This window comes from Astyanax mexicanus, chromosome 6 (genome assembly GCF_023375975.1).
Source record: "Astyanax mexicanus isolate ESR-SI-001 chromosome 6, AstMex3_surface, whole genome shotgun sequence".
Lineage (NCBI taxonomy): Eukaryota > Metazoa > Chordata > Actinopteri > Characiformes > Acestrorhamphidae > Astyanax > Astyanax mexicanus.
Genome location: NC_064413.1, coordinates 49398237 through 49424177, shown reverse-complemented (window position 1 = coordinate 49424177; position 25941 = coordinate 49398237). Strand labels below are relative to the sequence as shown.

Below are 25941 nucleotides of genomic sequence, written 5' to 3'. Positions count from 1 at the left end.
CCTAAATGTGAGTGAACGCCTTGCGGGTGAAGAGTTTTGATGCAACTCAAGCTAACTTTTCCCAGCTCTGTGGGAAATGTCACTTGTAGCCTTGAGTAAAACACTTAAAGCCCCTTGCTGCTCCAGAGGGACTGATCCTGCAGCTATGATGCACTTTGGCATTACTCCTAGTGCCCACTTTAGAGTTCTGACTGGAATTTAAAGAGAATAGTTCACATAAACATCGTCATTTTGATTCTCAAAATAAACAGGCACGTCTTATAATCTAAGAAAGTCTTGCTGGATCGTGCCGCTGAAGGTTTACTCTGAACTATGACGTTTCTGTGCATTTTTTCATAGCTGAACTGGTACCAGTAACCTTACCCACAGATGTCACTGATAGTTCCTTAAATGGACCACTTACCCTGATAGCCCACGAAAAATCGGCCTGAGCTCAGCTTGTGTATGGTAGCATCGTCCGAAAGTTGTTTAGACTGCTGAGTATGGATTAAACTCAACAGACTAAACCTTGGCACAAGCGGCATGGGCCAATTCCATATTATACTCGGCAGCCGAGGTGTTGGCACAAGCTGCGTGGCCCAGTTCCATATTATACTTGGCATACAAGATGTTGGCACAAGCTGCGTGGGCCGATTCTATATTATACTCAGCAGCCGATAAGTTGGCACATGCTGTGCAGACCGATTCTATATTATACTCAGTGGCTGAGTTGTTGGCATGAGCTAGGTTGGCTGATTCTGTATTATACTTGGCGGCCAAGGTGTTGACTCATGGTGCGTGTGCCGATATTATAATATACTCAGCAGACAAGGTGTTGGTATGAGCTGTGTGTGCCGATACTATATTATACTCGGTGGCCGAGGTGTTGGCACATGCTGTGCAGGCCGATTCTATATTACATTCGGCATTCGAGTCGTTGGCGTGAGCTGCTTTGGCCGATTCTATATCATACTCAAGGCAAGGTGTTGTCACTGTATATGCCGATTCTATATTATACATGACAGCCTAAGTGTTAGCATGAGTTGTGTGTGCCGATACTATAATATACTTAGTGGCCAAGGTGTTGGCACATGCTGTGCAAGCCAGGTCTATATTATACTCAGCAGCCGAGGTGTTCGAATGAGCTGTGTTGGCCAATTCTGTACTATACTCAGTGGCCAAGGTGTCGGCACTTGCTGCGTATGCCGATTCTATATTATCCTCAGTGGCCGAGGTGTTGGAATGATCTGCGTGGACCAGTTCCCTATTATACTTGGCAAGCTGTAGATTGGTGGAAGTGTATCATAGCCTTAACCCTCCCTGCACTGGTACCATCATGTCATAAGAGGAGCAACTTATCTTGTCCATGTAGAGAAGAATTACCTATGGAATAATGTCATACATGTGTAAGAGGAGTATAAAGCCTTCAGTATTTTTCTATGGAATGATGGTGCTCCATCAAATACTTTCATGGACCATTTTCTTCAACTTCCACCAAAGATTTTCAATTGGATTGAGATCCAGACTATTTGCAGGCCATGACATCGACCTTATGTGTCTTTTTTCAAGGAATGTTTTCACAGTTTTTGCTGTATGGCAAAGATGTATTATCATCTTGAAAAATCTCCCCAGTGCCTTTACCTGACATGCAGCCCCATAGCATCAATGATTGTGGAAATTTGCATGTTTTATTCAGACAGTCGTCTTTATAAATCTCAATGCAAAGGCCCAAACTAAAGTTCCTTTTGTCCCATTTTGTAGCAAAACCTGGGTTTTAAATTATATGACTTCCTTTTTCTAAGTGGAAAGTAAGATGACTCACTGTCTCCAAGCCAATCAGGAACCCGCAGGGGCGTGTCAAGTAAAGATTTACTGTATTGCTGTCAGTCATGCCTCTTCCTGCAATCAGTGTCTACAGCCGCCAATCAAATCCCCCTCCAGTGAACTGAATTCCACAGTGACGAAAGATTACGATCCTTGCTGAGGGCCGGAAGCTTGCGTCCCCCCCGTGAGCCCCCCGTCCCCCCTGTGTCCGGCCTTGACAATGACATATCTGCTAATAAGGCTTTGTGGGGGAGGCCAGTTAAAGAAGGTGTCCATTCCTTCCACAATGCAGGGAGGTGGAGAGACAACAGGACGCAAGTGACCAGAGAGAGAGAGGGAGAGAGAGAGAGAGAGAGAGAGAGAGAGAGAGGGAGAGAGAGGGAGAGAGGGGTGAGTGAGTGTGTTGAGTGTGTATTGGGGGCTACATCGTTACAGTCTGATGCCTTTGGGAAACAGGCTGAAGTGTATGTATGTATTGAATGGGGCAAATGGACCATGTCTGTGTGTTTGGGTGTCTGAGGTTTGTGTGGTGAATAATACTGAATCTTGGTCATTCAGCTCATTCATCTGAAGCTTTTACTCTTGGATTTTCTGGAGCATCACATCAGGTAGGACCTGTTCACCTCTCAGTCTTTACCGTTCTTCTGTTGAGCATCAAATACCTGTTGATCTACAGTTGTAATGTTGTATTCGGTCTAGACAGCACCAAAAATGAAAAGCAGTACAGTAAAATGGCACAAAGTTAGAGGCAATTGCTCTTAAAAATAGCTGTCTACATGTAGTGCTGTTTTTGTTAATAATAAATAGTTTGTAATAAACATAATTAATCATAACCTAGAATAATGCAAACTCAAGATTTTCTTTTTCTAATGATTTCAAGCAAGAATTTATACACTTTTTTAAAATGAGTGGTGATTCAAATGCTTCTGTGAGTGATACCATAGAAAAAATGGATTTTACGGAACTTTGCATCACATGTTCGGTACCACTTCACAATAAGGCTCCTTTATAAAGCGTTTATAAATAGTTTATAAAGAGTTTAATAATGATTATAAACCAATATTAAGCAGTAGCGACTCATAAATGGAAAGGAAAACAGTGATTCCATATTCATGTATCCTATTAAACCTCAGATATTTCCAGAAGCTTATCTTACTTTGTAAAAACGGTGTTCATTTAGCTATAATAATATGTAAATGACTAAACTGACCTATATTATTTTATTAAATATGTTAAAAAACTTTATTTTCACTGTTGTTCTTTCTATTTATGTGTTTTTTAATGTTTTTTTTATATTTACCTAACTTAACCTAATTTATAATCATTAATAAATCCTTTTATAAACTATTTATTAACCCTTTATAAAGGAGCCTTATTTTAAAGTGGTACCCATATTTCAAATACATTTTGGAATCAGACAATATATTTGAAATATATTTAATATACGTACTTGCCACTACATTTCTTTCCTGTATGGGATCGCATGAAATAAATGAGGATAAAATTGATAAATGGAAAAAATGTATGAAATATAGGGATAGAACACAGTAAAATAGAAATTTATTTAAGTGTAATGAGAAAAAAAATAGAACCACTCTAGAAAAAAAGAAATAAAAAGTTTGTAATATATGTATATTATATACATATTTGTTTATTTGTTTCCATCATATGTCACCAGAAGTATATATATATATATATATATATATATATATATATATATATATACTTGAATCATTTTGTATAAATTATATATTGTGATTTTTTTTTTAACTTCTGAATCAATATAAACATTTTATTGCTGTGTTACACCCTGCCAACAGTCTATTTTCATGCCTTCCACCTGTGTTATTTGTATAGCAAAGTCATTTGTATCTACGCTGATAGGCGTGGTGGTCTGGAAATGAGGTGTGTTCGGGTAAATTTCTGGTGTATTGCTATCTTGGCAACAGAAAACACAGGTGAATACAACCTAGATAGACGTCAACAGTCAGATATGCATATCTTGACAGTGAATTGTCAGTAGGCATATCTCATATGCATGTATACTCGCTCTTCTGCTTGTTACACACACACATGGACACTGCGCCATTGAAATAGTGATCCACTATTTCTATTAAGTCCAAATGCACTTGGCTTTTAAAGGGAATAGCAAGTGACATGCTGGTTTATTTCACGTTACACCCAAAACACACCCATAATTAATAAAGAGAATTAGTACATGCCTTTTGCACGTTTCGAGCCACACAAGATGTACTTTTCCCGTCGTTACGATAGCAAAGACACACTGATATGCTCTAAATCAAGCTGCACTGTGCACAGTTGATGGATAAAATAGGGCACTATGAGTTTTCCAGAAGCAGTGTAGAGTGTCTGTGGGATATCTCTGTTGATTCTGAATCTGATAGAATGAATGATATTTCTTTATTTAAGGATCCTCCCAAGGAAGGGAGGAAGGAAACAGAGGAACAGTAGGCGTCTTCCTTTTTTTTGTGAATATTTGAAGAATGAGCACATTTCCACATTCCTTAAGCAAAAGGTTATGCCTTTCATATCAGACTGACAGGATTTACCTGATGTGAATTATGATATCTGTCACATCTTTATTACAGCAAATGATTAAATAGCTGTTTTTGATGTTTTTGGATGTGCAAATGAAATCATAATTTTGAATCATAATTGCCTCAATAGATAAATGTCTTATTAAAAATAGTGCTGTGCGATATGAAGATAAATATTGTGTCCCTATCGTTTCTACAGTAATTTCATTAATTATTCATGCAAATATATAAAGTAGGCTACGATAGAATGTATTGGTGTAATCACTTTGCATAAACTCGTTTTATATAAGTGATAATAAAGTAATCTTCGGAAAAAAAAGCTTCATAATGTTGTTTTTTGTGACATGAAGCCGCTTTACGTTATTTGACGGACACGTGCGGACACGCCGGTTTGCGACATGCTTTACGTTATTAAACTCATGAGATCTGAATCTCCATTGGGAGACTCATTGTTCTTTTGAAAAAAATAGCTACTGCATCTACCTCATCTGTTTTCATTTGATAAATATATATTGCTGCACTAAAAGGTAGTAATTCTCATTTGTGAAAGTTTGGTTTAATGTCACTTTCAAATAAAGTTAGAAAAAAGTAATCAATTATATTATTTTGTCATATTTTTCGAAGAATAACTGAAAACATACTTAAATGTGGTATATCATGATATATATCGTTATCGTGATATAAAAAAAATCCGGTACCACTTTAAAATAAGACTACCTTTATAAAGGGTTTATAAATGGTTTACAATTTGTTTATTAATGGTTACTAATTAGGTTGTAAATGCCTTAATAATCAGTCATAACACATAATTAGAACGGGCAACAATATAAATGGCTGTGGGTTCACTATTTGGCAAACAACAGGTCATTGTTGCCCTTTCTAGTGTTATAACTGATTATTAAATGGTTAAAGCAACAGTCCGTAAGAATTGTTCTTTAAAATTGAAAGCATTAAATGGCATCAATGTGCTTCTGCTACCATACTGTACACTATAGGTGTAGGTGATACAAAATCCTTTTTTTGTGTAGTAAAATAGCTTATTTACATTCTGAACATTTTTGAGGGTTTGAAATCTCCTACACGTGGACACTTGGAGAAGTTGCCTGTTTTCTCTTTACTTCACTTTTGCGCCAATAATTCCAGGTCAGTAACAGGAATCAACAGAAATTCTGCATGTTCGGAAATAAATTAAAAAAAAACTAGACAAACAAAATGAAACTAAAGGTTTGAAGGACATGACCTGTTTAATTTGTATTCAGGAAAAATTTGTTTTTAAAATGAAGCTCAGGAAAGATACAATTTTATGATTATATTTATTATATTTTGACATTAGCAGATTTATATATATATTGTTTTATATTTTCTATTAAAATTATGCTTTTCAGTAACGTTCCTTATCAAACATGAAAGCTTTTTATGTAATGCTTGAATAGAAATCCTTAAGATTTAGTGGATTAACATCAGGCAGACAATTGACAAAAATCCTGGCCTGGCAAAAATTGACTACATTGTGATTATTGCAGGTAAACATGGTCCAAATCCACCTTTTTTCACCATGTTTCACATGTGTGTTTTTGGTGTGGAAGACTTTTATGTTAATTCTAATTGATTAGTTTAGACATTTCCTAATGAGAAGAGGAAATGATGACATTAGTGAGAGAGGGTTTTAGTGGGGGGGGGGGGGGGGGTAGGAGAACATGGATGCAGCATCAAAGGAAATTAAAAGCTACCAAAAAGTGATCAGTATGTCTTTTTTTACAGCAAGCTTAAACACATTATTGATGATACCAAGACCTACCACCAGTGATGGGAATAGCGGCATTGAATTAAACGACGATAATAACGCTGTTACTTTTTTCAGTAAGGAGTAATCTAACTTATTATTCTGACTGTAACTATAACGCCGTTATTATTTCCGACACCCCGTTACTGCACGTTACTTTAGCCACTCAATTAACTTTTGAACTGTTACGGGGGCGATTAAAACAAAAGTAACGCAATAGTTATTTTTACTGGTAACTAGTTACTTTTATAGTGGAGTAACTCAGTTAGTAACTTAGTTACTTTTTTGGAGAAGTAACTAGTTACTATAACTAATTACTTTTTCAAAGTAACGTGCCCAAAGATGCCTACCACAACAATGGATTTGGTTGGTAGCTGAAACAGCTGAAGCTGGAGCCCACTGTTAGACCTAGAAAAAGGGGAACCGACTCCACACTAATGACTAGGGATTTATAATGGGATGTAATAAAACACTTCTGTTGCTGTAATGTGTAGATATCCCAATGTGTTTGTTTGTGTGTTAGAGAATGTTAAGTTTCTTATTAGTTTGAAGAGAATGTTGGCCTTTGTCCTCTAACATGAATACTGTTGTTATTAAAAGAAAACAATAGTGGAAAAGGTCGACTATGTGATTAGACTGAGGATCAGATCGGAAAAAACACCAAAATATGCAGAGGAGGAACAGAGCTCCAGGAAAAGAGCTGGGAGTCTGTTACAGAGTCAGAGAGTGAGAGACACAGAGAGACAGACAGAGAGACAGACAGAGAGCAAACTGCTGGGAATATTATTTTAACCATTGCAACACAAACTATACTCCAGTGTGTATTTAGATTCCAGCCGGTGTTTAACTTCTATTCAAACATACTGCACTAATGAGACAATGGGGTATGATGTACTAGGACTGAGTGACTGATGCTCAAACTCATTATAATTTGATTCCTATAAAATGTGTCAAGAAACACTTGGCTCACTATATGTCAAATATACAGGGGTTGGACAATAAAACTGAAACCAGTAAGAGCAGAGTGTGAAGGTTCAATTAGCAGGGTAAGAGCACAGTTCTGCTCTAAATATTGCAATGCACACAACATTATGGGTGACATACCAGAGTTCAAAAGAGGACAAATTGTTGGTGCACGTCTTGCTGGCGCATCTGTGACCAAGACAGCAAGTCTTTATGATGTATCAAGAGCCACGGTATCCAGGGTAATGTCAGCATACCACCAAGAAGGACCAATCACATCCAACAGGATTAACTGTGGACGCTGTAAGAGGAAGCTGTCTGAAAGGGATGTTCAGGTGCTAACCCGGATTGTATCCAAAAAACATAAACCACGGCTGATCAAATCACGGCAGAATTCAATGTGCACCTCAACTCTCCTGTTTCCAACAGAGCTGTCCATCAGGACAAAATTAATTATTGTGGTCTAAAACCAGGTGTTTCAGTGTCATTGTCCAACACCTGTAATATGTCCAAATATTTGTGGACACACCTTCTGCTGAATGCATTCGGAATACACATAGCAGTGCATCTAAAAAAATTCTGGATATTATATAAAACCTATTGGTACTTTTGTCAGTGTGGGCAGTGTGCCAAGTCCTTCTGGAAAATGAAATCCACATCTCCATAAAAGTTGTCGACCGAGAGCAGCATGAAGTGCTGTAAGATCAGAACGTTAAGTCAATCAATAAACAATAAGAGAAGAAAAAGTTGATCAGGTTTAGATCAGGGGATTGAGGAGGACTAACACTTTTTGTGTCCCTTAAGTGTTTGTAAGACTTTAATATTCATCTACAGTGTAGAAAATGAATTAAATAAAGAAATTAAGAAAAGCACAAATTTTGACTGCTACTGTAGCAAAGTTCACTGCAGTGTGAAACCAAAACTAACCATACTAAATGAATGCAATGTAACAAACACATGAACCTTGGTTTATCTGGACACTGGTCCAGACTTTTAGGTGTGAAAACAGTCATGCACTTGCATTTTTTAGTGCAAGGAAAACTCTAAAATGTGCAGGACAGGGAAGTTCCAGCACCAGAACTGGGTAAAACCTGGATGCTGAGTGTAAACTTGTTCTGTGCTAATCTGCGTCCGGCAGCTGTCTTAAGTGTCCCATCTGTTCTTAAGTGAAAGTGCTTTTTGAGCAGAGCTCAGGCATCAGTGGCCGATGCGCGGCGTCTGCCGTCACAGCGGGACGTGAAAGCAGATAATTGTTTTTATAGTGGCCACAGTTGTGCTGATGTGGTGAATTTCCAGCCCACCCTTTCAGTGAGTGGGAGAGAGGGGATTAAATGAATCATTAACTCAGTCGCAGAGCTCTTCAGAGGGGCTAGCCCTGCTCTCCGCCAGATGGCAGTGCTGGTGTTAAACGCTGCCTTTAAAAAGCTGCACAGATAGTTCAGTCACTGGGGAGCAAGTTGGAGAGTGGGAGTTTATTGTCCCTCAATTGCTCCCTTATGGTTGAGCAGCTATTGCTGTGCTCTAAGATGTTGTCAGCTGAACTACAGAGTTTAACTTCAGAGTTTAACATGGATTTTTTTTTTTTAAGTATTGGTACTAAATGGTGTAAATTCTGTAAATTATTAACTTTTAGAGTTTAACTATTAGAGCCTCCCTGGCAATAATTAACTCATGCAAATAAGTGTGATATATTCCCCTCAGATTCATTTTTTCTTTTTATAAATCTTTAAAAAAAATCTGCTATTTTGGTATAACAGCAGCTCTCTTTCATATTCCATTGTGTAATGGGTGACGATAGCTTGCCTCAATGTCCTGTTGTTAAAAAAGGTCTTTTATGACATATGACACAAATATGGTGATATATTTTTCACATACCAGGAGGTTGTGATGAGTCGCCTGTTTTAGGAAAAAAATGTAGATGTTCCATTACTGTATGCCAATCTACTTTGGGTACTGATTCAACACTTTTGTGCAATTTGATCTGCGCAAGGCATACTTTTCCTGTAATTACGATAGCAAAGATTCATGACATGCCCTAAATCAAGCTGCATGGTGTGCATATTTCCGTAGGTTTTGGGATTTAGGACCCGCTCTAATGAGAATGGGTAATTGCACAGAGCACAGAGCGAAAGAATCATTTTAAACTGGGTGGGTGTGATGTGGTCTCCTTTCAGAGCGGATGAATCCGATTCCGAGAAAATAAAGCAATTAACTCTTGACTATTTCAGCACAGTTGTTAACTGAAATCCTGAGTTCTAGGTGACTCTCTGTAGATAGATAGATAGATAGATAGATAGATAGATAGATAGATAGATAGATAGATAGATAGATAGATAACATTTTAATACATTTTTGATACAAGGCACATATCACAAAATGACTCATAGTTGTTTGATAATGCACTGACCTGTACTGAAGCTGAACACAGAGCACTAATGGACGACATTTATTACCAGTTTAATATGAAACAGTAAATGAGGCACAGTCGAGCCAGCAGAACATTTGTGACGTATTTATCAGGACGTCAGATACGCCACATTGACCCAGAACACAGAGCTTCCTGTGTTTCATGGCACCACCCAGGCTTTCTGCAATGCGCCACACATTTCCCCTCAGAGCCTAAGAGAGTCCACTACCGTTCTCCTGACCCACAAACCCCCTGAAGCCTAAATCACAGCCTCGGACAGCCTGATCCATCCAGGAAAAAAACTCTGTCTTACATTACTGTAACTGTGAGAACTGTGTGGACGGCAGGGTATGTTTTGTATACTACTTAGTATACTTCATGCAAGTCAATTGAAACATTAATAACTTGGAAAAAAAAAACGTATTATTCTTTAATATTTAATAACTCTACAACTCTAGTTACCATTCAAGATACATGGACCAACTATCTTTTTTCTTCAAAATCTTCTTCTAAGAAGTTACTAATTTGAAGATATGAGTTTTTTTTCTTTTGTTAGACACTATAACATCAAGCAAAAAACTCCAATATCTCCAAAATAGCAGCGTTATCGGAGAAGAAAATACAGAGTGGAGAGTTTATTGCCCCTCAAATGCTCCCTTATGGTTGAGCAGCTATTGCTGTGCTCTAAGATGTTGTCAACAGTTTAACATGTCATTGAATTTTTTAAGGTATTGGTACTAAATGGGGAAAATTGTGTAAATTCTTAACTATTAGAGGCTATTACAGCAGCCCTATTTCATCTTCTATTGCATAGAAACATATTGCATACTTTTCCCGTCATTACGATAGCAAAGACACACGACACACCCCAAGTCAAGCTGCACTATTGCACAAAGTTGTCACCTGGCCTGTAGATCACTAAAATATGGACCTGGATGGATGGAGTTATGGAGAGATGGATGAATAATAATAACATTACTAACTTAAAAAAGCAAAAAGAACAATTTTGGGTGTATTGATTGGTTAAAACCGCTTTCATTTTTTAAAAATATTTTAAAGCTCTAGTTACCCTTCAAGAAAGATGGACCATCTAAAATGTTACAAAAAGTTGCTAATTTAAAGATATGAGTGTTTTGTTAAACAATAAGTCAAGCAAAAACTCATATCTCCAAAATAGTAGCTTTATAGGAGAAGCAAAAAACGCCTTAATTTTCAGTGGAAGAAAAAAAATGTATTCCACATAATTTTATATTCATATTTTTCTACTGGCTCATTTCTGTTTTTTTCTGAAGACTAGTAAAAGTTAGCTGTTACTTCATATCTATTAAATTATTAACTCAATTTAGAGTCATACTTTAATAGTTTTGCATCAATATATTGATTTAATAATATATTGCTACAATTTCTTTGTTAGAAACATAAAATTAATTACTTGATTGTGTACTAGAAATAATCTTTAAGTTATATATAAATTATCTGCAAGTCTCATATGTGATATCACAGTTTTCTGATATTGGTTCAGCTTTGCCATATCACCTCCATATATTATTATTATACTTATTATGGCTGCGTCCCAGCCAGAGCTTAGTATAGTGAGTGTATGGAGGAGCTATTGGATAAACCAGCTATCGGTCAAACGTTTGGACACCCCGCACGCCCAGAGCACCCTAGCATTTATATCTGAGCAATCACCTACCAACTACTTAGCAACACCATAGCAACCACTACAGATACCATAGCAACAGCTTAGCAACCACCTAGCAACTGTTTAGCGACATCATAGCAACACCCTAGCAATCACCTAGCAACACTTTAGCAACCACCAAGCAACTCCTTAGCAATCACATAGCAAGTGCTTAGCAACATCATAGCAACCACCATGGATACCATAGCAACAGCTTAGCAACTGTTTAGCAACATCATAGCAACCACCACAGACATCATAGCAACACCCTAGCAACCACCTAGCAACACTTTAGCAACCACCTAGCAACTCCTTAGCAACCACCTAGCAACTGCTTAGCAACACCATAGCAACCACCATGGATACCATAACAACGCCTTAGCAACCACCTAGCAACACCTTAGCAACCACCACAGACACCATAGCAAGCACCTAGCAACATCATAGCAATGACCATAGTGAATGGTGGGAGCCATTTTAGCTGCGCAAGCATCCTGCGTTTCCTTCAGGAAATGCACTTTTCTAGTTATTATATGTTTTACTATTTTTCCTAGCTCTTTAAAGTTCAAGGGTTAAAAGATCACGATTCATTTGTTATTAATAAAAACAATCTCTCATATCTAATAAGTTATGTTCTGTGTTTATTATATTAAAGTTGAATTTTTTTTTTTTTTAAATGTCCAGTTTTTTATTAACTATCTATGGTCAAATAAAGTAGAAAATCATTCTGAGACTGTGTTCTGCACTGTGTATAGTGTATAGTACACTCAGCTGAATTTATGGCTGCTGTTTTTCTCATTAACACGAGAGCACGGGTCTGAATCGGAGTGATGCCATCTGTGGGGATACTGTGGGGGCTGAATCGGGAGAACAGAGGAAACTGGGGGTGATATTTCATCGTTCTGTTGTCCTTGGCACCCCGACATTCTCCTTCTGCAACAAACATCACATCTGTAACTGATAGGGCTGCAGCTTTACACCAGGAGACCTTTAAAGAGAAAAGCCTCGGCTGTGAAACTGGAGAAAACCAGCAGAGTTTCACATTCACATATAAAATCCACTCCACTGCTTAAAATGAGCCCATTATACCAGTGTTATAATTAAAATGGGACCAGTTAAAGAGCAGCAGGCTGATACATAAGTACATAAGCATGGTGAGGCCCATGCCTTTAAATATGAGGGGAGTGTCCACAGAGTGTAGACCAATCATTAAACAGCCAGCTCAGAAATCAGTGCAGTTAGATTTGGCAGACCAAACATTTAATCCATATAAAACCAGGCTTGTGAACATGGCTTGTGACTAACACCATTGTAGTGATGCTAAGACTGTCATAGAGCTGCTGTTAAAATAGCAACACTAATCCTCTTTTTAATTTAGCTAATTATGCTGGAAAAAAATAAGAGACCCCTTCAGTTTCTGAATCAGTTTCCCTGATTTTGCTATTTATAGGTTTATGTTTGAGTAAAATGAACATTGTTGTTTTATTCTATAAACTACAAACAACATTTCTCCCAAATTCCTAATAAAAATATTGTAATCTAGAGCATTTATTTGCAGAAAATGAGAAATGGCTGAAATAACAAAAAGATGCAGAGCTTTCAGACCTCAAAAAAAAAAAACATGTTCATACTCACAAAGTTTTAAGAGTTCATAAATCCATATTTGGTGGTAAAATCAGAGTTTTCATGCACCTTCCACCAGTCTTACACACTGCTTTTGGATAACTTTATGTTTTACACTCCTAGTGCTAAAATTCAAGCAGATCAGCTTGGTTTGATGGCTTGTGATTATCCATCTTATATATATATGATTATATTTCAGAGGTTTTTAATTTAGCAAAATTAAAGAAATTATCATAGTTTCTTATTTTTTTTTCAGAACTGTAAACATATTGTTTTTTTTTCTTTAGAGTTTGAGTGACTATCTAATCTATAATGCAGAAATTCTAAAATAACGAAAAATACTGAATTTAAGGTGTGTCCAAACTTTTGACTGGTACTGTATTTCAATAAAAAATTATCTTGTTTTCCAAATAGCTGTATTGTCCAGACAGACAGAACATATGAACAATATCAGACTATCTTACTATTAATAATATAGTGTTATTTGATATTAAGCCGTATGTGAAATGATTGATTATAAGCTTTTATTAACAGAACTGGCTTTACTCTAGTTTTCCCTCTTGTGGTCAGTATCTAACATTGAAGGATTGCATGTTGTTTTCATGTGCCCAGTCTCTCTGAACCCTCTAATTGATGTACTCTGTGTACACACAGGCACAAACCAGCATCCCACTGATTTCCCAGTAATTCAAATAAAATGTTACTGCACTGTTGTGGTTCAGCCATTAGAGGATTTGTGTTTGTGGTAGTAGCAGGAGCCGTAATGATGAGCGCTTCATTTGGAGCTATTAAATCTAAAGAGGCCAGGGCTGCTTCACATTTTTCCACATTTTACATTACAGCCTTTAATAAGCTGTCTTTAAAACTGCGCTGCGGGCTCGTTCTCCACAGCAAACACGCCGTATTTTCTCAAAACTTTCCACTGCCGGGACCCCTGGTGACCTGTTTGTTTAGGTGTGCACTGATTAGAAGTTCACATGCTGAGATCCAGCCTTCACAGGGCCTGAAACGTGACAAACCTGCATCTCACGCGCTCTCACTCGCTCTCGTTATTCCCTTTCCCTACCTTTTTTATCTCTTCACATGTGGTGAAGCTTCTTAAATACATTTAATGTCTCATTTTTTCTGCTTCTCTGTGCCATGTTGTCTTTATTAGTACAAATGATCTTAATTTGATCATTGAATTTTGATTTATCATGTTTTTAAGGGCTGTAACCTCTACTAAATTACATTACATTACATTTGGCAGACACTTTTGTCCAAAGCGACTTACAATAGTCAAGTACAATGTAAAATAAGTTTAAAGGAAAAACATCTTTGGATAGGGATAAAAGGAGGACAAAGGGGAATAATAGGATAGAGGAGTGAAGGAGAGGAAGAAGGAAATGAGGTTAGAAGTAGTTAGTGTGTTAGAGGTGTTAAGAGAGTAAGTGCTCTTTGAAGAGCTCTGTCTTCAGGAGTTTCTTAAAGATAGCGAGAGATTCTCCTGATCTGGTAGTGGAAGGTAGTTTGTTCCACCATTGGGGAACTCTGTATGAGAACAGTCTGGATTGCTTTGTGTGAATGTTTGGCAAAGCGAGGCGACGTTCACTGGAGGAGCGCAGCGGCCGGGAGGTAGCGTAAGCCTTCAGGAGTGATCAGTGCAGGTAGGAAGGAGCCTGTTCTGACAACACCTTGTAGGCGATTGTAAGAGCTTTGAATTTGATGCGAGCATCAACTGGTAGCCAATGGAGCTCAATGAGCAGCGGGGTGACATGTGCCCGTTTTGGTTGGTTGAAGACCAGACGTGCTGCTGCGTTCTGGATCATCTGGAGTGGTTTTACTACACAGGCCGGGAGGCCAGTTAGCAGGGCATTGCAGTAGTCGAGGCGTGAGATGACGACCGCTTGCACCAGGAGTTGGGTGGCCTGTTGCGTCAGGAACGGTCTAATTTTTCGGATGTAATAGAGCGCAAAGCGGCAGGACCGAGCAACTGAGGCCACATGGTGCGTGAAGGAGAGTTGGTCATCAACCATAACACCCACTCAGACAAAAATTCAGAGACTATTTTTCAGAAAAAAAAATAGTAGTAGATAAGACTAATCCATCTTTATGTTCAAAACTTCACAGGTCAGTAAAATGCCCTTAAGGTCAATTTATGCTTCTGCATCAATATATATGCTGTAGCAAATGCAAATCCTAAGCGTACCATATGTGTAGTTTCAACCTGATTGGTGATTGTTGTTTAGCTTGTCAAATGCATGCTTGCATTTGATTGGCTAAAGGCTAATCCCAATAAATAAAAACCTATTTTTCTTTATAATTATTGATATAATTATTGTTTAGCCTTTCAAATGTATGCTTGGTAATGATTAGCTAATGGCAACCCCACTACTTTATGTAACAAGTTGTCCTTGCCATTTTAAGGCATTTGTTGGCCCAAAGCAAAATGAGCCCCCATACCCACTGGTTTTGTGATTATAAAATTTCAAAGGGCAAATCACATCCACATTTTATATTATTTTCCAGAAATTAAGGGAGCAGTTTGACAATTCCTATATTTCTTTATAAATATTGACCTACGAACCCCGCCGATTAAAACACGACCAAGTTATCAGACAAAAATTCAGGGACTAGTTTGGAAAACATTTAGTAGATTATACAAATCCATCTTTCTATTGAAAACTTCATAGGTCAGTGGAGGCCCTTAAGGTCAAGGTTTAGTACTGTCAACTATCTGTACAATAATGTGAACAGCTCATCAAAGTCTGGTGAAATAAATGTTTAAAATTAGATTAAGATTAGATTGAGATGACATGATCAACTGTTTATGAGTATAACAATTAATCATTTTTGACTGATGCTGAGTAAAAAAATACTTTTTTGTTTTAAATACCTACAAACTATTTAGTTGATCAGACAAAATTCCAGGGGTTAATTTTAATGCACTTTATTTTAAGGAACACAAATTAGACGCTTATGAATGTCTTATTATTTGCTTAATAAAGCCTTAATTACACATTTTTAATAGGAAATGATTGATAATGGCTGTATTAGTTCTTATAGTGCACAATAAACAGTTATGTTACCCCCCCTGTTAAGCAGATTATTAAGCATTAACTATTAGCATATACTATTAATTCTACATGTTATTACTGTTATTGTTATTATAATTGGCAGCAGGTTGATCTATGTGAGTTTGGCAAGGTCATGGCTGTGCTGGAGTTTATTGAGTTAATAAGGGATTAATAAGTCACTAATAGACCAAGATGTGTATCATATTTTAAAGTGAGGTTCTGTTCATCTCTAATTAGACACTGAATAAATATTTAATCAATCACAGACCCCTAATTAAGCACCAGTAACACTTACAAAGAATAATGCCTCATAAATAGTGAATAAATCATTTACAAATGTCTAATTATGGCTTTATTAAGCAAATAATAAGACATTAATAAGCGCCTGATTTGTGTTCCTTAAAATAAAGTGTTATCATCAGTCCATCATTATGTTAAAGGTCAAAATCTTAAACACATTAGATTTGATTCACAGGTCAGAAGAGGTGCCTTAAGACCAATTTATGTTCTAAAACAAAAGGGTAGAGCATGAGAATGAGAAATGGGATTGGTCCTTAGTTCTTAGTCTTGTTATTCCTTTCTTGCAATCCTTTTTTATTCCTTCATCAGAACCTCCATACATTTAATAGGGGATTTTTCTGTTTCTGCTTGTCTGTTCCATGTTGTCTTGATTAGTTTGTCTCATAACCCAGAGTGGAGAAAACCCTGTCCTTCCGGTTTGTCTCCACTGCACTCACACAAACGGCTCATTTGATATTTGATAAACTCTGTATATTTTTTACTGTTGCCACTCATTAGCTGTGGCACAGTTTAAAAGACCAGCCTTGAGTTTCTCCATTGCTGTATAACCACATTTTTTAAAAGGCCACTTTTGATACTGAGCTCCGTAAAACATCTGGTTTTGATGCCATGAGCTGACATGACCAGTGGGAAAGGTCTGAACATGAGGGCTTTAATGAGAAGGTGGTTCCTGAGCCGGTTCCTGACTAGGCGTTTGGGGCCGGTGTTTATGGCCCATGACTGTGGTAATGATGCCTCTTTTCCTATGCAGTGATTGACATTTTTGTTGTGTTCTTTTATAGGTGACACCGAGGCCCTCCTCCCAAGCCCTAAGGAACTGAGTACTGGATGCTCCCCCAGACCCGGACGCTTCCCCCCAAGCCCAGACACTCCCTGTGGATGCAGCCCCCTGTTTACAACCACAGGATCTCATAATCGCTAAGCAAAAAAAAAAGTAGAGGAAAGAAGTAAAGTAAAAATGGAAAACTTAACAGCAACAGCAGAACCAAATGTGGGACTGTGGCTCAACTGCAGCATGTCTGGCAGACATGACTTCATATTCACCTTCGTCCCCGTTGTCTACGCCTGCATTTTCGTCATTGGAATGGTGGGGAACAGCATGGTGGTGGTGGTCATATATCGCTACATGAAGCTAAAGACTGTGGCTAATGTTTTTGTGCTAAATTTAGCCGTGTCAGACTTGACCTTCCTCATTACTCTACCCATGTGGGCCACCTTCACTGCCACTGGCTACCACTGGCCCTTTGGAAGCTTTCTGTGCAAGGCCAGTGCAGGCTTGGTCATCTTCAACCTCTACACCAGCATCTTCTTCCTCACAGCACTTAGCGTGGACCGCTACTTGGCTATCGTGCATCCGATGCGCTCGCGACAGCGCCGGACGCTGCTGTACGCCCGAATCACTTGTGTGCTGATTTGGGCTTTTGCCTTTTTGCTAAGTGCACCAACCGCTTTGAGCAGGGAAATCCACGTAATCGAGAACCACCTGTCCACAACATGCGGCGTCCTCCACAGCAACGACCAGATCCCCCTGCTGGTGTCTCTCAGCATCCTGAAGAGTGTTCTAGGCTTCCTGGTGCCGTTTCTCATCATTATCACCTGCTACTGCTTGATGGGTCGTGCCCTGCTTGGGTCTAGAGGTTTGCTGAGGAAAAACTCACGCTCTCGAGAGGACGAGATCCTGCGAATGCTGGCAGCTGCAGTCTTGGCCTTCTTCATCTGCTGGGCCCCTCACCAGGTCTTCCACTTTATGGACCTGCTGGCCATGCTGGAGGTGGTGACGAGCTGCCATGTTCTGGACATTATCGACACCGCCATGCCCTTCAGCATCTGCCTTGCCTACTTCAACAGCTGTGTCAACCCCATCCTCTACGGCTTTGTGGGACACAACTTTCGCAAGAACCTTCTGAGGCTGCTGCGCTGTAGGCCAGCTCCAGCTCAGGGTCGTCCCAGTTTCAGAACTAAGATGACTAATCTGTCCAACAGAGCATCTCAGATGTTGAATCTGTCTGGGAGTAAAAAGGTCTCAGAGCATAGCACAAAACTACCACCCTTGGAGGAGCCAAAAGCCTAGGGGAATAAATTGACCTTATTCTCTAGTGTTTGTGTAGTAGTGCAAATTTCCAAAAGCCCAAACCAGTAATGAGTGATTCCACCTACTGCTGTCTTTCAGCATCCTGAAGAGCATGCTGGGCTTCCTTTTGTTCTTTCTCCTGAGCATCACCTGCTACTGCCTGGAAGATCTCTGCATGGTGACTTATGGCTACTAAGGATAAAGTCCTGCTCACAGGTGGACAAAAAAAAAATCTTCTAGGTCCATCACAGGGTCTTCCACCTTGCTAGTCAGCTGCTAGTCATGCGAGTCAGCCTCTGTCTACTTGAGCACATCCATCAACTTCATCCTGTATGGCTTCTTGGGATGAACATTTTGTCAGAACCTTTGGGAACTTAGCTATAGTTGTGAGGAGTGTTCTAGTATCATCATCACAAAGATGGTCACCCTGTTCCAAGAACTTCTAAGACACTTCATCTAAATTGCTGCTCAAGAACTTTGGAATGATGTTGGCCAAAACCGTAGGTCAACAAGACGCAGTTTTATCATCAACTTAGATTGCCTGACAGGATGAACTCTGGTCAATGTCAAGCAGTATTCTGAGTCCATCACAAGATTTCCTGGGGTGGAGAACTATAATTGTTTGGATATTGTCTAGATATTATTGATATGGATACTCATTATATGCAGGTGATCCAGGTCCAGAGAGTTTATGAAGTTGCAGAGCAGCATGTAAGCCATCCAAGCAGTTGGGAAAAGCAAAATCCTTGGATGATCTTTTACTTTCTGGACATAGATTGCCTCCCATTATCTACCCATTTCCTCATCTACATAAGCCTTGAATACTGTAGATGGACAATGCATTTAAAAAAAAAACTGCTGAGGCCATTGTAGTATTTGTGTTTGTAGAAAACAGGATAGCATTTGTCTGGGTTTGTGACAAGGGCTTTCAAATTATGAAACTGTAATTTTCTGGATATTCTGGATAATATTTTCTGATTTCTTTTACATTACTTTACCAGCCAAAAGTTTGGACAGACCTTCTCATCCAATGTTTTTATTTTCTATTTTTCCCCTGCATTGTCAATAAATAGTGAAGTGATCCAGACTATGAAGGAACACATAAGGAATCATGCAGTAACTTAAAAGCGTTAAACAAACCAAAATACTCTGTAAAGCATTAAGTTGCTCTTATCTGGAGTTCATTTAACTTGCCGTTTTTGATATTGGTAACTCTTGCTCTTCCTTTCCTAGGGTGGTCCTGATGAGAGCCAGTTTTATCATGTTTTTGATGATCGGATTGACTGACCTTCATTTCTTAAAGTAATTTATTTATTTAGTTGAGTAGTTCTTGCTTCTCATAATATGGATTAGATCATTACTCAAATATTCACTATTCACTGTATACCTGTAACTCTACCTCTTCACTACTTTACAACTGATGCTCTCGAACACATTAAGAGGCAAGACATTCATCACAATTAACTCTTGACGAGTTTAGCACAGCTGTTAACTGAAAGCCTGAATTCTAGGTGACTCTACCTCATAAAACTGACTGAGAAAATCCAGCCAAGATGTGCAAAACTGCCTCTATCTTAGCAACAGGTGAATACTTTGAGGAATTCAATTATAAAACATATTCTGGTTTGTTTAACACCTTTTGGTTTATTAAAAAAATCCATGTGTTTTTCATCATAGTTTAAATGACTTTGAATGAAAATTATACTTATACTGTATATTGTTGCTATCCAATAAAAAACACATATCTCCAAAACAGCAACTTTAAAAGAGAGCAAAAAACCTTCTAAGTTTTCAATGGAAGTCAATGTAAAAAGAGTTTATTTCAGGTGATTATGGAGAATTTCTATTGGTCCATTCATCAAGAAATTGTGACACAGTGTAAGGGACAGTTTGCGGACAGCGGCGATATGCCCTTCTACATATGCCTTGCTTACTCTAAAGGCTGCATCATATATATTGTCCACGCATTTTGGGACACATCTTCTTAAAAAACCCATTGAGGCCAGTTGAGGGTTAATTGAAGGTGTTGTTCCACTGCATGGTATCTTCACTACTTAACTGTACTTGACTATTCTTTTTAGTACCTGGTACCTGATTCATTCTCCAAAACCTGATCCCCCAAATATAGCTACTGCCTTTCTGTCTTCAGTCTGATGACACGGTAACAGTGGAGAACGCTGAAGGGATTGTGTTTCAGATTTCTCGAATTTGTGGCACGATTTTCTTGGACCAGTGTTCACATTTCGGTCCCTAAAAAGTATGCCTAGAATCCCTCAAATTTGCCTAGTGGAAAAAAGCCAAAGATTTAATAGAAGATTCTCTCAAAGATCAGGTAAAAAAAAAGGTCAAACTTTAGGTCAAAGCTGCAAGAAACCCTAGAAACCTGAACTTATTCATTTAAATTGGGAACATCACTGAAACATTCTGTTTAATACCTGCACAGCTATCTTCTCAACTCCACAGAATTGCTTTGGGTTTCAGCAGAACTCGTTCTATTTTTATTGCAAGGTCATTGCAATACACGTGCAGCTGAATATCAGCCTCACTGTACCAGAACCTTATCACAACTATTACTGATCAAACTTGTTTGACTAACATGTTTTATTAAACAAGCCAATGTGACCAGCAGTGCTGTTTGTTACATTTAACAAAAACACTTTTCCAAAGAACATCACTTGCAGAAAATGGATTTATTGTTTTGTCGACGTTAAACTTACATTTTTCTCATTATGTGCATATATAACCAGATTTATGAGAACCTTTTAACAGTTTTATACAAATTTAAGGGACTTGTACAGTATGTGGAGGTTTAGAGGGTTGATTTACTAAAGAAGGGAACCAATTATGTGGTTCTTCCTTGGAATGATCCGTACATTGTGGTCCTAAATGGCCAGAAACCAAATAAAATTAGATGATTTCCTTGGTCAAACCCACCAAATAAAGCTGACCAGATGACCAGATGAGTTGAATCACCAAACTGTTCTGGTCATTGGTTATCTAGGACCATTACTGATGAAGCTTTCTGTCAACATCTTTCTTAGGAGTGTGATTCACAAATATCTCCATTTAATGGTAGATTATGTTGTAAATAGTTCACTACTAATGGCCGGCATTAATGCACTTTTTCTGGTTCACACTCCATGTTACAAAACCGCAGGTCATCCAAGGTCTTGGATGGTGTTTTGCTGCATAAGCATGAATACTGAACATTGTGGAGCACTCTGGGATTAAGATTGATAGTGATTATGTACAGTAATCTATTCACACTGATTCTCTTTGCTACTGATCTTTCATCATTCGTATTCTAGTCCAGTGCGCTGATATACTGTAGAGTTGTGTCATGAATTACTAGTGCATCTCAAAAAATAGAATATCATTAAAAAGTTACTTTATTTCAGTAATTCAGATCAAAATGTGAAATTCATATATTATATAAATGTATTAAACACACAGAGTGATCTATTTTTAGTTTTTATTTCTTTTATTGTTGATGATTATGGCTTACAGCCAATAAAAACCCAAAAACATTGTCTTAGAAAGTTAGAATATTACATAAGACTAATTGATACTATTGGCAGTGTGGGCAGGGTGCCAAGTCCTGCTGGAAAATGAAATCCACATCTCCGTAAAAGTAAGGAGTCTTCACTCTAGACCTCAATCAGTTTGGACTGTGTGTCTCTCCACTCTTCCTCCAGACTCTGCTCCCTTGATTTACAAATGAAATGTAAAATTTACTGATGATCAGTGATGGTTTGGAGAGACATGTCATCTGCTGGTGTTGATCCACTGTGTTTTATTATCAAGTCTAAAGTCAGTGCAGTTTTGTTTTCCCACAAAATCTTACATGCTTCCCTCTGCTACTGACAACTTTTGTGAGGATGTGTATTTCATTTTCCAGCAGGACTTGGTACACTGCCCACACTGCCAAAAGTATCAATTGGTCTTATACATAGACTGTATATAGCTGGACAGAACATCGTCTCTTAAAAGTGAAGCCACCACAGGTCGGGCGCCCCCTGCTGTTCGGCTGCAGAAAGCTGTGTAACTCCACCCATCCCCATAGGTTTCAATGGCAAAACAGACAACTTTCAATCACGTTTTTTTCTAATATACTGTAATTCTACCTCCATTATTTAAATGTAACAGCTAGTGTAACCTCTGCTTATATTGTTAAATTTTTATATCCCCACAGAATTCGTTTTTAAAAACTTTATTCGGCTCTATTCAAAAAAGGTGAGGTTATGGTAAAAGGGCTGCTTATGGGCGGGACCAATAACAGACCGTCAGCTCCGCTCCGCCCCGCTCTGCAGTCTGTGACCGCGAGGCAGCCCTCAGGGGCGGGGTTATTTAAATGAGTAGACGGTCTCTCCAGAGCCTTTCTCCCTCCTCTGGTCTCTACTGCGCAGACTCTGGTCTCTGAATCGCCAAAATGGCGGAAGATTTTGGCTTCATTTTCATTGAATGAATGGGAACGGCGACACGGCGTCCATCTTTATATACAGTCTATGGTCTCATATAATATTCAAAACTCCTAAAACACTGATTTGTGGGTTTTCATTGGCTGTAAGCCATAATCATCAGCAATAAGAGAAATTAACACTTAAAATAGATCACTCTGTGTGTAATACATCTATATAATATATTAAGTTCACATTTTGAACTGAATTCCTGAAATAAAGTAACTTTTCAATGATATTTTATTTTTTTAAGATGCACTAAAAGATACTGTATTCACAGAAATAGATGTTTTGGTACGTCTGATTTCTTTGCAGATTTAAGTAGTTTTTGTAATATTTAATATATATATATATATATATATATATATATATATATATATATATATATATACTGTATATATGTAAATGCTGTAATATATTGTATTATGTATTGTACTGTAACAGTGATGTATTATTTTATATCTATATTAAAGAAAGTATGTGTAATGTTGGTTGAGTGCTGAATGTAAACGACTATTTCTTTAATAATTTATTGAATAGTTTGTTACAGAGCTTTTCTTAAAAAAATCTATATATTATTTTTATATATTGTCATTTGACTTTTGGAACACATAGGTCAGTGGTTAATTTTCCAGTGCTGGTATCTTGGGTTTAAGTTCCTATCTAGGTGTAGTTGCCATGTTCTCTTTGTGTCCGGGTTGGTTATCTCTGGGGACTCTAATTTCTTTTCACAGCCCAAAAAAATCAAGATCAGGTGAATTGGACACTCTAAATTGGCCAGAAAGTTGGATATTCGAAAAATGTACGTAAGTGTGTGTGAATGTGTGCATGACTGAATGCCTAGATATGGATGTCAAAGTCAAAGTCAAAGTCAAAGTGGTTTTTATTGTCATTTCAGCTATATACAGAGTACACAGTGAAACGAAACAACGTTCCTCCAAGGCATACCTGTCAAGTCTCCCGTTTTGTCCGGGAAACTACCGTATTTTACTCCTCTTTCCCGCCGTCCTCCCGTATTAGTATTTTCCCGTAAATTTCCCGTATTATATTAAGATTAAAATATATATATTATTGAGGAGACAGGGCACTGACCCCGCTGTGTCTCTTAACCAATCATGGAGCCGGTTCAAGGAGAAAGTCCCGCCTTTCAGGAGAAACAGCCAATCAGCTTGCAATAGAGGGTCAGCGTGGGGAAGCCCCCCGTCGCTGTGAGTTCAGGCAGCTAGTCGGAGCAGCTGATGTTAAAACATATCTGGATATTCAGCGATTTTTCTAAAAGAAAGGTAAGGGTAAGCTAATCATGTAAACTGTGATGAGATTTTTCTGATAGCTGCTTAAAAATACTCATCTCCGAAATAAAACACACAGATTAAACCTTTTAAAATAAAAAAAATACAGCTTGTGACTCAGTTTAACTAGAAAATGTGGAGAGGACCGAAATGAACTGAACTGATCAGGGGTTGAGTGATCAAAAGAAAGAAGTATTAATTAAAAATGATTAATTGTGTAGGCCATTAGGACTAATTTTTACTGATGGAACCTATCTGGTCCATGTCCTTTTAGTAAAATCTCATAATACTATTTTTAGGTCACCAACAGTCATTTTGCAGAATTTGTGCACCCTTTGTTTAATTTTAAATCTATTAAATAAATAAAAAAATATATTATATAAAAGAGTGCATTTATGGCAAAAAAGACATGAAATCTTAACTTTTTTAATATCTAGAAAAGTATTTTTAATTTGGCTGTATTAAAAGAATGACATATGTAGGAATGTCCACAACATTTCAGATTCTGATAATCTAATTGTAGTGTGTAAGTGGTTCACATGTGGTTATTTTAAATTTTTTTGTAAACCTGTCTTAAAATGTAAGGGGTACTGAACCTTCGTTGGGCTGGTGGGACGGCTTTAAGCGGACAGATATCCCTTATTTTTAAATCTAAAACAGGTATGCTCCAAGGACCATGGTGCACATAAACACAGTGTAGACAGAACAATAGTGCAACAGTACAAAAGTGCAGACAGACAATACAACACCATACAGACAAAGAATAATAAATAACAAGACAGTGTGCAAATTTTGCAGTGTGCAAAAAGGACCAGGTGAGGTAGTAATTACTCTATTACACAGTGTTTTGTGGGTCACATGCACTATGCCAAGGCATTGACATGTCCTACATGAAAGTTCCATTGCATGAGGTTTATTTGAAGTCTGATTTGGTTTCTGGTCATTTTAAAGTGGGAGTCTGTTCAGCATTGCCTGTAAAGGGGGTACAGCTAATTCTAGGTAATGATATCGCCGGTGGCAGAGTGGTTCCTGTGCCAGAGGTTATAGATAAGCCTAGTCCTAATGGGTCAGTGGAACATTGTTCTGCAATTGAAAATCTTCCCATGTGTGCTGTTACTCGTGCTCAGTCTCAAAAGTATTCTGATGCACCTTCCCTTTCTGATACGTTTTTAGCTAGAGATAACCCACTGATTGACTTTTCAGTTAAATTGATTCCAGTTAGTGAGTATTCTGATGTCCAGAGGTCTGCTGGAAGTGATGCTTCAGTAAGTCGAGAGTGCTTGATAAAAGCTCAGCAAACTGACCCTAGTTTGGCTAAGTATTTGTCTTTGTCATCTACCAATGTCCTTGTAGACAAAAAGGTTGGCTTTTATTTTGAACAGGGTGTGTTGATGAGAAAGTGGACTCCACGTGAGAATGAAGGTGTTGATGATGTGTGCCAAATAGTTGTACCTTCTGACTACAGGCGTCAGGTGTTGCAGCTAGCACATGATCATCCATGGTCTGGTCATCTGGGCATAGCAAAAACCTATGCTCGAGTGCTAAGGCATTTTTTTTGGCCAGCATTAAAGCAGGATGTGACAGTTTTTTGTAGGTCTTGTGACCTATCAGGTGATTCCTTTGGCTCCACTGCATCCCATCCCAGCAGTTGGAGAACCGTTTGAGAGAGTTCTAGTAGATTGTGTTGGTCCGTTACCTCGTACTAAGTCTGGTAATCAGTTTTTACTAACAGTTATGTGTGCTGCAACTCGCTTTCCAGAAGCATTTCCACTTCGGAAAATAAGTGCACCCTCTGTGTTGAAGGCATTGACAAAGTTCTTTTCAATCTTTGGATTGCCTAAAATAATTCAGACCGATCAGGGCACTAATTTCATGTCCAGGGTGTTTTCTCAGGTCATGAAAACACTGCAGATAAAGCATGTTGTGTCCAGTTCATACCATCCTGAG

General features: G+C 38.1%; 1 protein-coding gene across 1 annotated transcript; it reads left to right on the top strand.

Moving 5' to 3' along the window:
- The first annotated feature begins 2145 nt into the window (after positions 1-2145).
- agtr1b (angiotensin II receptor, type 1b) lies at positions 2146-20873 on the top strand. The gene is made up of 2 exons (XM_007253761.4): positions 2146-2411; positions 16960-20873. Exon 2 carries the CDS (start codon positions 17136-17138, stop codon positions 18246-18248), a length of 1113 nt encoding a protein of 370 aa, XP_007253823.3. The 5' UTR covers positions 2146-2411; positions 16960-17135; the 3' UTR covers positions 18249-20873.
- Positions 20874-25941: the final 5068 nt, after the last annotated feature.

Coding starts and splice junctions, on each gene's coding strand:
- agtr1b (XM_007253761.4), top strand. CDS start 17,136: ATGGAAAACTTAACAGCAACAGCAGAACCAAATGTGGGACTGTGGCTC.